General features: G+C 44.7%; 1 protein-coding gene across 3 annotated transcripts in view; it reads left to right on the top strand.

The window, feature by feature from the left end:
- GRK5 (G protein-coupled receptor kinase 5) overlaps window positions 1–17652 on the top strand; it is a 147425-nt gene extending 129773 nt beyond the window's left edge. For 2 of the 3 annotated variants that reach the window (XM_027890878.1, XM_027890879.1), the window contains 7 exons: window positions 4254–4291; window positions 5085–5174; window positions 6467–6675; window positions 13199–13336; window positions 15223–15360; window positions 16131–16262; window positions 17071–17652. In XM_027890878.1, the coding sequence (XP_027746679.1) occupies window positions 4254–4291; window positions 5085–5174; window positions 6467–6675; window positions 13199–13336; window positions 15223–15360; window positions 16131–16262; window positions 17071–17169 (844 nt within the window). In that variant the 3' untranslated portion in view covers window positions 17170–17652. Of the gene's footprint in view, window positions 1–4253; window positions 4292–5084; window positions 5175–6466; window positions 6676–13198; window positions 13337–15222; window positions 15361–16130; window positions 16263–16827; window positions 16909–17070 lie in introns of all 3 variants that reach the window. The other variant, XR_003572010.1, reaches the window with a different exon arrangement.
- The last annotated feature ends 455 nt before the right edge of the window (window positions 17653–18107 follow it).

The following is an 18107-nucleotide window of genomic DNA, read 5'->3' as shown; positions in this document are numbered from 1 at the left end:
CCTCCCTGCTCACTGGGTGCCTGAGTGCTTTGGTTGAAATTTCGCAGAGCCCTGTGTAAATACAGTATGATTCAGTAATCGTGGAAGGAAGCAGTTCCTCCACTAAGCACATCCTGTCTAAATTACACACAAAGCTCCCCAAACCCTACCTCACAGCGTGCACTGGGTGACATAAGAAAATGATGGAAGTTCCTTTAAAGAAATTTCATTAAGGAATCCAGTTCCTAGTTGGCCTGAAATGGAGATCATTCCACCCAAGCCTCTCCCTAATTACTTAGATTATGTTGCACGAGGGGCCGGAGCGCGTCAGATGCGGAAAAACCCTCCCTCTTGGATTTTTCCCCAGAGGGTGCCTGAGACACAGGGTAGGGATTTACGCCCTGGGACGGGAGCTGGTGTGATTAGCTGGGTTGGGTGGTGGTGGCTGCAGTGGCAGCCGTGGCAGGAGGCTCCTGCTGGCAGCATCCCCCGCGCCGTGGGGGCATCCAGCGGGCACGGCTCAGCCCCGGGGAGGGAGGACACGCTGCAGCTTCTCAGCTTCCACTTTGGCTTCCAGCTCCAGGCAAGCACCTTTCCAGGGCCCACTCGCTGGATAAGCGGGCTGATTGCAGGCAGAGTTCCTGCGACTCCACGAGGATTTATTTTTTTTAATCAGCAACCGGCGTAGTTGTAAACAACAGTTAGTGTTTGTCTTCATCATCCCGGCTTGTGAAATGGTTATGGCTGGCATCCACACAGCAGAAGAGGGCCCTGTGAATTGATGAAAGGACTTCCAAGGACAGTGATTAATAGGCAGTAATATGTTATTTTTAAAAACCAAGCAGCGCTTTAAATCACTTGATATGCCCGTGTGCAATATGCATGATGCACATGCTTGTAGGGGTAGAAATCACAATGTTGTTGTTCCTTGGAGGAGATCTCTAGCAAACTGCCACTTGCTTGCCTCACTGTGCCTCAGCTCTTGCTGGCTGGCATATGGAGGGCAGACAGATAACATGCTGATTTAGTTGGTGCTGGCCCAAGAAAGAGATTTTTTTTTTTTTTTCCCAAGGAGCAAAATGGAACTAAGGGTGTTATGTCAGTCGAAAAATCAAATTGTAAGTGAAGTGTCTGACTTCCCTTTTCTTTGAAAAACATCCTACCAGTTTTTAAAAAAAATTTAGGAGGTGATAGAGCGTTTCTTTTAAAAGTGCTAGATTACAAGCACATTTTATTGAAGAAAAATGTGGCTGATCTATTGCCATACTAATGCCATTTCCTAATAGAACAAATCAGATTGGTCACCTACAGTAGTACGTGGCTCTGAGAGGAATGGCATCCTACTTCTTTAAGCAGTTCTTTTCATGTTACTCTTAGAAGTGCTGCTGGTTTACACCTCAGATGACACACTCAGTTTGGTGATGAATGATATTACATCCTTGTAGGTGACATTTTCTAGCAGTATTTTAGGAGCCTCTGCAGAGACCCCTAATTTGTAGTAGCACAGCGTGTTTTGGGGCCCATGAGAAGTGCTATATAGGTCAGTAAAATACAGCAGCTAAACCCTGCCGCTTTCTCAGGGCAAATAATTCATCACAAAACACCTATTGCTCGGGCTTAATTTCATTTTCTGTAAACAAGATGCTTGTGAGTAAATCACAGCATTGGAAAACACCCCCCCCCCTCCATCTCCTGGGCTGTGGTGGTGCAGATGTGACCTGAGAGAACAACCAGGCACAGAGTCAGATTCATCTGGTCTAGAATTCCCTTGTCACACGTGGCACTTGTGCTACATTTCTCATGGTTAGTAAAGGTCAGTGGGTTGATGGTTTGTGGGAAGCAAACGTAAGAAAGCTGCTGGTTCTCCTTGAATTATTTTTCTATATATAAATATGTATACATGTGAAATTTTTTTAGTTTTTTTTTAGATGTGTGTATATATATATATATATATGTGTCAATAATTTTCACGTGTACTACAACCATGCCTGGAAGCTCCAGCCAACATCAAGATCACATTGTCCTAGGCATTTTGCACAAATTTATGGTAAAGCCTTGTCCACTGTGATTAACTGAGTTCTTTAGGCTTTCCCATCCAGCCAAACGATGCGCCACTGCCTTTGGAGCTTGGGCACAGCACCAGCAGTTTATGTTTCAGTATGTTTGGGCAAGGCTGCTTCACATGTGGCAAGTTATACCATTGGAAAATAGCCTTGCATGTCACTGTGTCCACCAGGGACTTTTATTTCTCCTAGACATTTCATTCTTGAACAGCTGGAAGTGATGGCCATGCCAAAGGGGCCAGCCTCGATCCTGGGGAACCAGAAATCTGAAAACAGCAGTGACAACTGGTGTGTGGGGAGGGGAGAAAAGCTTGCTCTAATTGCCCTGAATCACAGAGGACTGTAGGGACCCAACTGCTGTTCTCAGGGTTCTCATAGAGTGTCTCATTTTCTCGTTCAAAGCCAGCACTGCCCAGCTTGCACGCAGGATTCTTGTAATTGGGGCCCAGTTACAGCTTTAAGTGGGACCAGTAACTGCTGGAGCAGAAGGTTAAGTAACTGGGGAAGGCTGAGTTCTTCAACAAAATAGTTCTTACAGGGTTTGAAATACGTTTTTAAAAATAAATAGGAGATGCCCTTGGCTGTGTTGCTCCAGCACTGGAAACCTTCTGTTGATAGACAGGGAAAGCTCACAGTGGTGTGTTAAATAAAATCACAGCTTCTCCTCAGCAAGCAGCTGCCTTTCACATATTTCAGTATTGTTTATTTGAAAAGTAGGCTTGGTACCAACTGGGCACCCAGTGAGGTTTATCTTCAGAGGTCGAGAGGGTCTGAAGCAAGCAAGAAGAGGAGATTATTCACAGTGCTGTGTGTTCTTGCTTGAAATAACCAATAAAAACAAGGCAAGTTTTGAAATTTTAATCTTGGCATTGTCAGAACTATAAAATACCACTCTCCATTCCCAGGACAGATCATGACAGCGGAGCTGGAGGTGCAGGGCACGCTCCTGCCCAGGCTCCGGGCAGTGTCCTGTTTCCCTGGTGCAAGGGTTCGTGCATCCCCTCTCCTGGCTCTTTGCAAAGCATCCCCCCTTGCTGGGCAGCTAACAGGATGGTTCACAGATGCAGGGAGGCCTTACAAAGGGAAGAGGCCAAGCACTGCTTGGATTTGCACCAGGCCAAGCAGAGTGTTCAGATGGAAGCCAGGGCACGGCGTGGTGAATGGCAGCGGGGTGGTTCTCCCTGACTCACTCCTGAGCCAGCACAGCCCACTGCTGTGCCACAGCCCTCCTGCTCCCTGCCCATCTCCCTCCCCTCTCACACCTCTGGGCCCCTCTCCCAGGCACGAGCAGGAAGGGAAGGAGCCTGCCTGGCAAAGCTGTGCCCAGCTGGGCAGGTTTGGGAAACAACGAGGGCACTTGAGCGTGGCTGGGCTGGGCAGCATCTGAAAGGAGCAGCTGGAGGAGTGGGTTTTCTGCAGACAAACCTTTCAGAAGAATGATCTGCCAAGGCTCTGCTAAATATATGAAAACTGAAATTATTTATTTCAGAAGTTTATAACTTGGCCAGATTTGGGCTTTTTTATTTTTTTTTTTATTTTTTGTCACAGGAGCAGTGAAAGGCACGTCTTTGACATCAGAGTGACCACCTTGCCAATTTTCGTGGCATTATCCCAAACCCCATTGGCACTAGAGTTTCACAAATGTTTGTAAGAAGAGTCTTAATCTGGGCAAAGCATTCCCCCCCTGCCCCTCTTTTTCCAAACGTGGTGAAATTATTACACGTGTGTGCAAGTGCATGGACACACATTCACATATTTGGTCTGAGTCAGATGCCAGGCATGGAAAATTTGAGCCCAGCAGATTGCTATTTCCAATTTTCATGTGCAAATAAAGCATTTTAAAATTTAAAATATTTTTCTTTATAACAAAAGCTTTTATAACAGAAAACATTGCAGAGATTTTACGACACACAGGACTACAGGGTTTGGTTTACAGGGCTTACAGCGCTGGATGGATGAGTCCATTACAGAGCGGATTAGGAACTAAAAGCTTGGCTTAGTGAAAAATCCCAACTCCAGTTTAGAAAAAGACATATGGTTTCAGTCTCTCCGAGAAGTGAGTTGTAAAAGGTTGTATTGGTTTCAGGGGTTCCTTGCTGTTTGAGTTGACACTCAGTTGGTTTATCACTAGTAATAAATGCACTCGCACAGTTGTATGGTTATGTTATCAAAACCAGCTTCACACCAACGTCTGCTATCTTTCATTTTCAGAGATCTGAAGCCAGAAAATATCCTGCTGGATGATTATGGTAAGTCCCAGAGGTTTACAGAGATGCTTTCACAGTAAAGTAGATTAAGTTAGTTTTAGAATATATATATATATTGCACAAAGACAAATAATGCCCTGAGGTGATTAAGAGGCTCAGCATACACTAATATTGCTGTGCTGGGGAGGGTGAGCTGCTGGAGCTCCTGCACAGATGGAGTGGAGCAGCCGTGCTGCCCAGCAGGGGCTGTGCTCTCGAGCAGGGCTCTGCTGGGGCTGTCTGCCTTCCTTCCCATCCTGCGTTCCCTTTCCATCCTTCTCGTTGCAAGGCTGATGCAATACCGAGGAAGTTCTGATTTCTGACTCTCTGCTTCCCGCTTGGTGCAGACCCAGGTACCCCTTTGTTGCTGAAGGCAGCGATAATTGAATCTCATGCTGACCTACAGACCAGATGTAACCCCTTCAGCCATCAGACAGTTACAGAATTATGTCAGCCTGTCCATTCTCTGTGATCAGTTCAAGATACTTCCCCAAATGCTTCTTGTTGCCTTTTTACGTTGGTTTTAAAATATCTAACGAGATCCACTCCTGTCTGTAACCTCACTGTTAATAATTTCACTGCATTATAGTGCCCTTAATAATTCCTCTTTTCCTTATCAGTTGATCCTCTTTTCCTTACTCCAATTGAGCGATTCAGAACACTCTTTTCCTAAAATGTCTGAGCAGTAAATTGCAAGAGTATCGTAGCAATGACCACAGTTGGGGGGGTTTGGACTAATTTGGGTCATGTTATTATATCTGCTTTTTGGGTTTTTCTGTTTCTATTTTCTTTCCAGGCCATATTAGAATATCTGATTTGGGTCTAGCTGTTAAAATCCCCGAGGGTGAATCAATCCGTGGAAGAGTAGGGACAGTAGGGTATATGGGTAAGTCTTCTACAGCTCATCTTTTATATAATTACCTGACTTCTAGTGATATTTCTGCTGTGTAAGCTCGAGAAAAAGAACAAAAAATATTCACATTAGGCTGGGTCCAGTTCCTTGCAGCAACCCACACAGAAATCATGGTAGGGGAAATCAGAAGGATGGACCACAGCAGCTCTCAGTGAGTCTGGTCCATAACCTGAAATCAGCAAAGAAAATAAAAAGGGGAGACAACAACTGGGATTCTAGTGATTTAAGCGTAGATTCATTTTAGGAGGGTTATGTGCTAAAAGAAAAGTCTCTTCCTAGTTGCTACTTTAAATGAGAAGTGAGAAAATGATAGTTTGTGATAAAGTGGGTAAGCAAGCCCACACCTATGGTTGTCTGGAGCAGAGTCATCTTGAGTCTTCCCCTGTGTGCAGGGGGAGCTGCACAAAAGGAGGGGGAGAGATTTGTGCATTAGTAAAAAGAAAACATGCTCCCTGATTCAACTAGACCTGTTTTCCACATTCAGTGTCATTGTTTTCATGCATTCTCTGGGTGGGCATATTTCTGGGAGTAAAAGTTGCTTATGCTGAATAGAAACTAGCTGATTGTCGTGAGCCACTGTTGCACCACATGGAGACTTAAATGAAAGCAAGCAAATCAGTTGTCATGTGTAAATGTTGTTATCCCAGTGTAAGTTGGCGTGCACACCAAGGCTCTGTGCTCGTGGGCACGTGTGTGTGTGTGTTTGTTTGTACCCGTGCGTGGAGGTGAGGGTGCCTGCAGGGCAGCGACCATGTGCCCAAAGCACTGTGTGGTTGTGACACAGAATAAAGGGATTGTTTCGTTTTTAAAAAGTGGGAGGAAAAAAAAAATAAGTTAGGAATTGACCAAAAAGACAGAATTTCCTTCTGGAGAAATGTCACGGCCCTTTACAGGACGTGTGTTTGCGTTTCGTTTCTTCCCTAAATGGAGAAGTCTGGAGGGACTCTTTAAGTTTATGTCTCTGCTTAATATTTAGCTTCAACTTCTTTCTGGTTTGGTTTGTTTTGGTTTTTTTAATTGGACTGAGTTGGTAGAGCAGTCAGAAGACAGCATGCACAAGGCATGGAGCATGGAGAGAAAACAGCATGGCATGGAGCATGCTGCATTCTCTGTAATGCAACCAGGGGAAATCAGGAGGTGTGTTTATATTGTACCCACCACTCTCTGTGCATGTGTATTCAGTCACCAAAATGAAAGCTCTGGACATTTGTTTTGCCTATCTGAATATCAAGCATCTCCACGAGACGTCTCACTCTCCTCCACAGCTCCAGAGGTGTTGAACAACCAGAGATACACACTCAGCCCTGACTACTGGGGGCTGGGCTGTCTCATTTATGAAATGATTGCTGGGCAATCGCCGTTTCGCGGAAGGAAAGAGAAGGTGAAGAGGGAAGAAGTGGACAGGAGGGTGCTGGAGACAGAAGAGGTGTACTCCCACAAGTTTTCTGAGGAGGCCAAGTCCATCTGTAAAATGGTAAGGGGCTGGAAGGCCCAGTGGGGCAGCTTCATTAACAAGCTGTGTCTGGCACGGTCTGAGCAGTGATGAGGTACCACAGAGGGGCTGCAGAAACAGGGACTAACCAAGCTCATCTGTCCATGGGGTGACTGCATTCTCTATTGGTTCTAATTGTGTTTATTTGGGCTTGCTTCTCCGTGACATTCATCACAGTCATCTTGAGCCCTCTCCAGAGTTTTAAGGCCAAGGGAGCAGTATCTGTTCTCATGAGGCTTTGAATGTTAGTTTGCAGTCAGGAATGCGTTTCTGTCTTTTATAACATTGTAGAAAAAATAAAAAGGGCTTGATGATGCAAGACTCTGGTTGTCTCCTGCAAGGAACTGAAAACCCCAGGCTTCCATTGTCTTTGGTGAGAGCTGGGGGTAAGCAGGACAAGGATTATGCAATGAAATTATTGTGACACTCAAATGTTGTCCCAGCCCATCTCACTGACTTTGTTAGCAGCTTTTCCCCCAGGGTGCCAGAGTATCCAGCTTTTCTTAATACTGTTGAGCTGTTCTTCAAAATGTTCTCTCGCTCTTTCAGCTGGGAGTCATTTTTGTAGCACAATAGCCACGTCTGACAATAGAAATCCTCAAACCCTCTGAGAAATCTCAAAGCTGCGTCTGAATTCATCAATGTCTTGTTGACATCCATCTTTAGAAGGAGGAATTGTAGTTTGGAAAGGGATGTGGCCTTTCTCTTGATGTTGTTTGCTAACAAGTGAAGCCTCCTTTGGAGACAGTGACATATCTGTGTGTACTGGTAGAGGGAGAATGAAGGGGAAGAAAGGTCAACAAATAGGTAGTGAGAGTTTCACCAGTGTCTTGTGCAACAGGCAAGCAAACAGCAGATCGAGGACATTCTGGCTGGCTGGCTTCATGCAGGGACACTGAAATCTCCTTGCAAATAATAATGGTAACACTGCCAAGTGTCGTGGCTGGAGGCCATTAACTCACAGTGCTCCAACCCACTGCTGAATCCCTGGGTAGTGATTAACTGACATCACTCTTGATAGACACTCTAGGCCATTCACTGCCCTTAATTGGAGATTCAGAGCCCCCAGTGAAGTCGACATGGGAAACTTTAGGACAGTCACAGGCTCTTACAAACCATCTCATGTGCTCAAACAGCCTTCTCTTCTCAGGTAGCTTCTTAACTGTCAGCAGGTGAGGAGCAGAGTGTGCTGGAGTGGCAGAGGTTTGTACATATCCTGCTGTTAGTGTGGAATGGAAATGTAGTGGGCAAAAGTGATATCTTGTTGCTTATTCCATAGTTATGTGCCAGCATGAGGCACAGAATCAGAACAGTTGGGTTGGAAGGGACCTTTAAAGATCATCCAGCCCAAACCCCTTTTTCTGGCTGACATACCTGTAGAAGCCCTTCTTGTTACTCTTTATGTCTCTTGCATAACAGAATGAAAGCCTACTTTGAAAATAAGCAAGCCCACAAGAACCTAAAGTGGAGAAGAATTAAAAACAGCATTGATGGGATAGTGCTGTAGATGACCCAGCACCCCCAGGGGAGCAGACAGTCATTACACTCTAGTGGTCATTTTCATCTGCAAGCCATGGAGACTTTGGTTTCACAGAAGTGGGACCTCAGGAGGTCATCTGGTTCATTCCCTTGCCTCAGGGAAGCATGGACTATATATAAACCATCCTGAAAACTTGATCATTAACTGCTTCACTGTCCAATCACGTGGCATGTTTATTTAGGTGGTTTCTGCAAACTATTAATGGATCCAAAGATAACCCTTCCCTTTTTGAGCACTAGTGCCTTAAGGCAGGAAGTGCCTTAGTTCTGGTACCGGCTGTGATGGCATTTGTGGTTTTCCATCCAAAAGTAATTTATTTCATCAAGTGACATTTAAAAAAAAAAAAAAATCCATTATTCAAATGTGTTTTCCCAAGTTCTTTTTTTGCTCTTTATGTTGAAAAGCAGGACTTTGTTGGTTTGTACCGGCATCTTAACGAGGAAACAAAAAAGTAATAATTATATCTGCAAAATGAAACATAAAGTTTCGGTACGTGAGTCTGACTTGAGCCTTCACAAAGAGCTGACTCCAAAAGGCTTTCCCAGAGCGGACTCTTCAGGGCAGGAGTGGGGAACACTGTGCTTCTCCCCATGTCTCCTAACCTTCTCCTCAAAGCTTTGCTCCATGAGCTCATAGCATCTCCACCAGGAAATGAATTGTCTTTGTTCCTTCTTATCCTGTGAAAGCCCTCTGGTGTCACCCCACGTCAACCTTCCCCTCCAGGACGTTTGTGCCCTTCTGCATTTTTGCAGGCACATATCATAGCTCCCATTAATCATCATCCATCCCATATTTCCATGTTTCATTTTGTAAGTAATTTCCCATAAATCAAACCTCATTTTGGACTGAAACAGAGATGAATAATAAATAATTAGGAACAGGGGCAGCTGGCTTTCTGGGAAGCTCCCCAACCCATAGTTCCCATATAACATAACTGCTTCATGGTGTGTTTTTTCTGTGAAAAAAAAAAAAATCCAGTCTTTCTAGGAAATACTCCCTGTTTGTTGTTGTTATGACTTGTATTTCATTGATGTACATGCATGTTTTCCCTGACAAGTGCAGTCATGCATCCAGAGATGTGACTTGAAGTGCATTCAAGTCAGGAGAATTGAATGGGCCCGTATTTCTCTGTTCTTCTGACACTGTGTCCTGCTTCTCTGCCTTTCCCACAAAGTGTCTTCCCTCGTGCCTTTTATTCCTGCAGCTCCCATTTTACTCCACAAAAGGGATCTCTGTTTGGAGGGTGTAAAGGAGACAGAGCCAAGCTCTTGGTTTGCTGCCCAGTAGGAGCACAAACTGAAGCACAGGAGGGTCCCTCTGAACACTGGGAAAGGCTTTTCTGTAGTGAGTGTAGTCAAACACTGGACCAGGTTTCCCAGAGGGGCTGTGCAGTCTCCACACCTGGAGTTATCCAAATCCCAGCTGGACAAGGTCTGGAACAGCTTGCTCTGAGTGACTCTGCTTTGAGCAGAGGGATTGGACTGGGTGATCTCCAGACGTGCCTTCCAGCTTGAGCTGTTCCACAATTCCAATCTCCATTCCCTTCCCAAGGTGCCTCCCCAACCAGCTAAAAGGTAATGGGTTCTTTTTACCCCTAAAAGCAATTTTTTTCTCTGCCTGTCTCACCACCAGCAAATGTCATGATACTCCTGCCTGTTTTCATCCCTCCTCTCTGCTTTCATCCCTACAAACCAACTTGTTCACACATAATGACACCTTCATTTTTGTCAGAACTGCTCCTCCATCTGTCCTGAGAGGAACCTCATACACATCAGGGTGCCCTTCAAATGCTTACCATTGCTATTGATAATAACAACAGCAGCAATAATAATAATAATAATAATAATAATAATAATAATAAATCTTCTCTAGTGAGCCTTTGCAATGAGCTTAATTGTCACCCACACCTGAGAGGGTTTTGACTCTTCAGCTGGCCAGATTAGGCTGTGATTTCATAAGCAGGATGATATGTGATGTCATCCTGGCATCTTCAGTTCCCACTCCACTCTCTTCTCTCATTTAGTAGCTGAGAGGTGACCATACTATTGCTTTTCCATTCTCTAAAAATTGCTGAAAAGAACCTGCTTACCTCTGTGTCAGGGCTGAGATTTGTCCAGGTGATTCCTGAAACAATTTGATCAGCTGGGTCAATGGGAACAGTTTTACCACTCCCCTTGTCTCTTTTCATGAGCAGCAATATTTTTGTTTTCCCCTTACTCCTATAATTTGAGGACTAACATCTTAGGACTTGGAATTATTTATTACATGGTATGATCTGGATATGAACTGATTGATCACATGAAGATAAAGCAGTGCTTTGGGGACTGTTGGCTTTTTTTAGCAATCCTCACAACAGCCGTTTCTTTTTGTAAAGGAAGCAAAACAAAGTCATCAAAAAAAATTCTCAGACATCGGAGAGTTTGAATCCCCAGTGGGGATAAAATGAGTGACATGGAAGTATCAGAAAGCTCTTTATATCAAGATCTTGGTGTAACTTCACTGCTGGTGCTCAAGACTCTCTCTGAAATTCCTGTTCTAGTCGTGCTTTGCCCTGTAGACTAAACCCTAAATGTCCAGTGTCATCTGGAGCATTTGCTACCAGAACATAAAGCTCTGCTGCTTGGTATCAACGTCACACGTGGTTGGGTGGCCTGAGGCACCTCCAGATTTGAAACTCTGTGAATTATCTGCAGGCTTTGGCTGTAAAATTACATTGAAATTATGTTTAGTGGGGTCACTTACACTGCTGTCCCAGGAGGGCTTGTCATCAGCCTGATGTAGCTGCTTTTGTTCTGCTCTCTATTCATATTAAATAAACCCTTCGAAGCTGAATTAAACAAAAGTGTAGAGACGGCTCAAAACATACAATTGTTATCTCCATTTTGTCTTCCAGGTCAGATTCCCAGATGGGGTGTGTATTTTAGGCTCTTGCATGGGGTTACTATTGCAGAAAGCCTCTGGGGCTGCAGGAAATGGTAAAAAACTCATTATTCTTTGGACAAAGGAAGAGTCTTCCCTTCTGGAAAATGCTGTAGTCCATGCTATCTCTTGATGTCCACAACAGAATCCAGAAAAATTGTCTGGTTTCACCTGTTGCCATCTCTAGAGCTGGTTGCATCTACAGCTTATCAGATTCCATGGATTTCATACATTTTTCTCCATTGGGACTCTCCTCAAGAGGCAGGCAGGGGTTTGCAGGAGAATCCTCTCCTTTCTGTGGCCTTTCAGTCCCAGCCTATTCCCAGTGTCTGTTCCCTCTTGTGTCTTACAGCCTGCAGTAAGACACAACCACCCACAACCAACTGCATTCATGCTCCACAGACTTCCTTCTTGCATCTGAAATTACTGAATACTCCCTTGTTTGTCACAGAGGAGCCCAGGAATCCCCAGGCAGCCTTTTTCTATCCTCAGCTACCCTGTCCTCTGACCACACGCTCCAAACAACCTACAGCCTGACAAGGGGAAATTCACGGATCAGTTTGGTCTTCCCACTTAATCCAGAGTCCAGACTACAGAGACAGGATGTAACCTCCTTTCATCCCTTCACAGCTGACTTGGGAGCAGAAACTGCAGAGACCTCCTTTATCATCTACAGGCAATTCCAAATCTACCCCTCCCTACTACCGCTTGCTCCTCAGCTGCACTGTTCCTGGGAGCTTCCAAGTATCATCTCCAAAAGTATATCAGAGCCAGGGGCCATAAAAATGGTCTTTCTGCCTTCAGATTCTTCTTTCCACCTGTCAGGAAAGCCCTGTCAACGTGAGAATAGAAGACCAAAAGTACTTTTGCCTCCTCTGCCCCAGGCACAGTAGAGCGAGCCGGATTCTTGACTGGAAATTCCGAAGGTGTCTCCTTCGCGCAGGCTAGAGCGTAGAACTGCTGGGGTTTAATATAAACAAACAAACAAAAAACCCTCGAATCGCGGGGGTTCAGTGCCAGTCACTGAGCGGGGATCGGCTCGGCTCGGCTCGGCTCTGGGGCGGCAGAGCCGGCGGAGGGACCGGCACCTTCCCCCGGGGATGCCCCGGTCCCGCTGGCCGCTCCTCTGCTGCCTCCCCGCGGCACCGACACCGGCACAGCACGGGGAGCTCTGCGGGGAGGGGATCGGAAAGAACCTCTAGTGCAACCCCCCTGCCGCGGCAGGGACACCTTCCACCAGCACAGGCTGCACGAGTTTCACATCTCTTGAGCAGGCAGCTGAAATCTCCGGGCAGATACCGGTGATTATGGAGTTATATTTTCCCATCTTTACCTGAGCATAATGCAGGCTTCCTTGAAGATGAATGGAAGGGAAGACAGGGAAACAAAACTGTGAACCTTCACTTTTCAGCAGATTTTTTTTTTTTCAGCAGATTTCAGCCTTTCAGGTTAGTGGTACATTCAGACAGGTCCCTGTCCCAAATGATGATCTTTTTGAGTGAGTCATTGGCACAGTAAGCTCTGCCTCTCTTCAACTGGTTAGTTACGATCTCAGCCTACTTGATCCTATCCATATGGTTTAAAAGTAGAGGCATTTTTGTGAAGATTTGGCTACTTGTTGTCTACTCATCCACCAACTAGTCTGTGCCAGAATTATTGAACTGTTTCCTTACAGATCAATTAGTCCATCCATACAAAAGAAAAAGAAAGGGGAAAAAAAACTGAGAAAAAGCACATGGGACTTATGAATGTGCATCTATATAAGTTATGTCAGATCTTTTCTTGAAACTGTTCGCTGAAAGTAAGCAGAAGTAACAGTCTCTATTTTGACTGTAAATACTTTACAGCAGGTGATTTTTCAATGGTTTTACCAGCATGAAGAACGGTGAAGTCCTAATCCATTTAACTTCAGCCTTTAAGTAGCAGCAATTCCACCTCCCCTCTGTGCTTCCCTCTGGGCACATTCAAAAACAGCTGGGGATAAAAATATCTTGGTGGAGCTCTTGCCTTTCTGATATCCTCACCGTTCCTCTTGGCACGTTTCAGCTCCTCACCAAAGACGTGAAGCAGCGGCTGGGATGTCAAGGGGAAGGGGCAGCAGAAGTGAAGAGGCACCCCTTCTTCAAGAGCATGAATTTCAAGCGGTTAGAAGCAGGAATGCTGGATCCTCCCTTTGTCCCTGATGTAAGTACGATGGGAAGAACCCCCCCCCAAGTGGCCTCTTCCTAGAGATTTGTTTCTAAAATAACTTCTCTCTCTCGGGGCTGTTATCACTCTCTGCATGGGTAGCTACCCTGGGAAGGTGTGATGAGTGGTAGGGCTGGAGTGGGGATGCTGGGAGGAAGAAGAGAGGAGAGGGAGCTCTGTAGATGTGTGTATGCAGGGTGGGTGAGCCCCCACACAGGATGGGCACCCTGGGCTCCATTAATTCCCACTCGTTTTACCACAACATTCCTGGGTGACACTGGAGGCTCTGAAAACCTTTGTGTTCCCTCATCCACGGTGGTAGTGTGAGAGTCACTGTGCTCAGGACCAGCTGGTGCTTGGAACCATCAGCACATGTATGCATGCAGATTTACAGATACACAGAAACCAGCACTGCAAAGTCCAAAGCTCTGTGGAACCGGGGAGTGAACTTGGTCATCATCAGATCTATAGGGTGTCACCTCAAGCAGAGAAGGTGACTTGGACCCAAGAGAGCATTTTGAACTTTTTAGCATTCATGGGGCATGGAACCCAGCCCTGAGTCCTGACTCAGGTTTGCACATTGGACTCACACATACTCAGAGTCTTTGTTGCATTGGCAACTTTTTCCACCCTTTTGTGGTATCAGTTTCTACCCCAGTGCACAGAGTTATCTGATGATTTTCCTCCTGCAGGGCTCTCTTTCTGGTTAGACCTTCCATCCTTAAAGTTCCCAGATGGTTCTAAGTAAACACTGCCATTTTAATGCATTAAGGAAAGTAACATCTTGGCAGCTCTCGTTCACGGCGCTGCAAACTCAACCAAACCAAAGTGGTTTGAATGCTACAAAAGTTTACTTTAGCTGCTCTGGTTTTGCTTTACATTTTACTATGTGGCCTAGTTACTCCTGCCAATTAGCCCGTGGTGTTATGACCTGCTTTGGTGGGAAGAAACAGGAGACAAGCTACTATTGCTTTCTGATGTAGAAAATGAGAAAATTCTGGGCTCAAATTTGGGATCTGCCAGAGTGTGTTTAAAGCTTAGCTGTGGCACAAAAGGCCTAGAAGGCACCTCTTAGAGACGTATTTGCTAAAGAAAAGGCACATACGTTTTTATGGCTATTTATTGGGAACTCAAGAGCTACCCCTAATTTAATTTGTGTGGCAATTCATCCGCTGGTTTCCCAGTCAGCTGGATCACCTGAAGCTATATAGCCAGTGGCAGAGGTTGGAATCCAGCCCATGATGTCCCTCCATCCTCTTCTGGATCATCCCAGAAAACTTGAGTAGTTCAAAAAGGCAAAGCCATTTGACTATTTCTTTGAACAAATGCAGACAAGTTAAAGGAGTTAATAGAGGTGCTTCTGGACAGCTTCCAGCAGCAGAGCTATTAATAAAAACAATGGAAAAAAGCCAAACCTCCTCCGTTTTTTTTAGCAATTAGTGTACATTCCTTTAAATTTTTAACTGCAAACCCCACAGCTATCTGACCAGGAGGGCACTTCTACTTGAGGCCTCTTTTCAGAGCTGTCTCACAAACATTCTGGCTTTCTGTTGTTTCCTCTCTAAAAGAAAAGGCTACTGAAGGACTTGATTTTTGTTTTCCTGCTTTCTCTGTTCTTTTCCTCTCACCTCTTGGTACATGGATGACTAAAAGCTACTTTGACTGATGCTTTAAGGGCTTTGAACTAGGAAGCTCAACGTGCTGGAAGCAAAGTCAGCCTTTGATGATAAACAGGCAGGCAGAGCGAGTCTAGAGGAGGAGGATGCAGACACACACTCATTGTTAGACATTCTCACTTGACTGAACCTGTGAATGAAAGCACACGATTTGACTCAGAAATACTTTTTTCCCCCTGTTGTTTCTGTTGTCTTTGCTGCTGACAGCCCAGAGCAGTGTACTGCAAGGATGTGCTAGACATCGAGCAGTTCTCCACGGTGAAAGGAGTCAACCTGGACCAAACAGATGATGATTTCTATTCCAAGTTTTCCACAGGATCAGTGTCCATCCCATGGCAGAACGAGGTAAGGACGTGCCATAGTAAAATTACTCCAATAAAAGCCCAAATGCAGATGGTTTAGGAGGAGCTGTGTGTCTGCAGTGATAGATAGCTGCTGGAGAACGTGCCAGACTCTAATGCTTTCATGAGTTACAAATGGCCCCTTTCAAGTTCTGGAATGTACCACAGATGGCAGGTTCAGGTGACTGTATCTGTTGGCTCTGTGTATTTGTGTAAATTGGCCAGGGCCCTACTGCACTTCCTTCTCCTGGATTTCTGCAGAGGTGTTTCCACAGCAGCTCTCAGGAGCTTTTCTGGGATAGCTGGAAGTCCTGGTAGAAGGCTCCTCCACTGATGTCACCCATTGTGTCATACCTGCAGTGGGTCCAGCTGCAGCAGCTGACTCTGGACCTTGAACTGCTCTGGGGTTTCCAGATCTGAGTCTTTCTTCCTGTTTGGCATCAAAACACAACCACCAGCAGATTTTATAACCCAACTGTGTATCAAACAGCAGATCCACGTGGGCAGAGGGGTGCTAAGAACTGGGGATCTGTAAGCGTGCCTGCCTTTTACCCAATATTCTCCACAACCCTAAAGAATAGAACAGCAAGTTTCATGGGGCAGTTTCTGATGTGCAAAGAGCAGGCTCAGCCTCTCCTTTTCAAACATCCTCTTTGCCAGGCACCAGCAGGAGCCAACTGTTAACTCTCCCCACATATTGCTGGCTTTGAACAGCCCAGCACTGCTGGAATTTGTTTCATGCAGACATCTCATTTATTTTTATTTTTTTCCTAGATGATAGAAACAGAGTGCTTCAAGGAGCTGAATGTCTTTGGACCAAATGGTACTATTTCACCAGACCTAAACAAAAGCTACCCTCCAGAGCCACCCAAGAAAGGATTGCTACAGAGAATATTTAAGCGACAGGTGAGATCTTTTATGACTAAGAGAGGGGAACTCCCACAGATGCCCAGTGTCACAGCCATCTTCTGGTGGTATTTTTGTTAGGAGTTACCTGGTAATTTCCTTCCTAATACTGCATGTCCCAGGTTTTCCATTTACCTCTTGTGATTTTTTTTTTTTATTTTTTTTTTAAACTGCCAGATGTTCCAGTGTTGTTCATGAGTTTTGTTTCCAGCAGCTGGAAACCTCTTACCCAACCTGTTTCTCAGTGGGTATGCTGACACGCCTTTTCAAGTGATTTTCTGGTTTTAGGAAGTTCCTTGTGAAAATCCTTGATTTATGTGTTTAAAAAGAAAAAAAAAAAAAAAAAAAGATAATGCAAATTTTGAGGGAGGTAGTCATGGCAGGAAACCAAGACAGAAAGAAGAGAGCAGACCAGATCACGCAGGATGTACAGGTCTCATGGCACCACTTGCAAATCTCAAGAACATTCTTAGACTGCTCTGTTTCTGTGGAGTTAAAGCCATGGCTGAGCACTGGCAGGTATCCTCTGTATTAGTCAGATTTAGCAGGTACTGACATTTTGCAGTGAATTGATTTGACTCTTGGAGCTCGAGTGAGCCGCCTTTGCTTCATTCCTCGAGGTCCTGCTGACCTAGAGGGACTACGGGTAAGAAAGTAAAGAATATTTTGCACCCAAAGATCTTCAAACAAAACAATCTTGAGGTCCAGTCAGTGCCTTATCACCATAAAACAAACAATGTTGGACTAAAAAAATAAAAGCATGGCGTGTTTTGGAAATCTAACTGTGGCTGTCTTCCTCTTTCTGCAGCATCAGAACAACTCAAAGAGCTCTCCAAATTCAAAGGCCAGTTTAAATCACCACATCAATTCGAATCACGTGAGTTCAAACTCCACTGGGAGCAGCTAGTTCCAGCTCAGTTTCGCCAAACAACAGGTTGCATCCCTCCACTCTAATCTCTGGAGCTTCTGTGGATGAGAGAGCCTCCACCTTTGAGTGAAAACAAACAGGATCTCCCAAAGTGGAGATTTTCTATCCATTCCTTCCAGTGGAGCCTCACATTTTAAGAAGAATTTTCCACTCAGGTCTGTTTTTGGAGGTGGCACTCAAGACTGTGTGAATCCAATTTGTCTATTTAGAACATTGCAATAGAAATTCAATGAACATGACTACTTGCACGTATTTAAATAGCATCATACTAGAACTGAATTTTGTCTTTATTATTTTTAAAGAAAAGTTTTGTAAATTTCTCTATTGTCTCAGTTTACATTTTGTACATTTGTATTTAAATGAAAGTCAGACTTTGGAGGTGTATATTTTCCAAGCAGCAGCTGTAAAGCCATGTGTTTTAAGACATTTTTTTAAAAGAAACAAAATGTGACTCAAGACTTCCAGAGCCTCAAATGAGAAATCATTCTTTTTAGCAATTCTAGAAAAATTCTTCATAAATCACTTTATCAGACTGGGGTTTAATGACACGCATTTTTATGGAACAGTTTATTCTTAATTATTTTTCATCTGTATATTTGATTTACAGCAACACTGCATACATTTCTCCTCTTCATCAGTTTGTAATGTCTCGCATTAAATGCTGAAAGGCAAGATTTTGGTGCACTCAAGAAAATGCTACTTGCTATGCTGAAGGTTTGTGATGTCATGGGACCAGCCCAGCTGAGATTTGCACTTCCTTGTGTTGTTATTTCATGAAGTACTTTTTAGTCAGAAAAGGAGCCCTATTTGAAGCTCTTCTCCTTCCCTGGTTTTTGTGCTGTCTCCAGTGACAGATGGAACAAAGCTGGGTGAGAGCTGACCAGGAAAGCAAACGTTCATTTGTTTTTCAGGGACTT

This window comes from Empidonax traillii, unplaced genomic scaffold, assembly GCF_003031625.1.
Source record: "Empidonax traillii isolate 1590-97213 ecotype Southwest subspecies unplaced genomic scaffold, ASM303162v1 scaffold301:size691294, whole genome shotgun sequence".
Taxonomy (NCBI): domain Eukaryota; kingdom Metazoa; phylum Chordata; class Aves; order Passeriformes; family Tyrannidae; genus Empidonax; species Empidonax traillii.
Note: the sequence above shows the minus strand (reverse complement) of the source record. Positions and strands in the feature narration are given on the sequence as shown.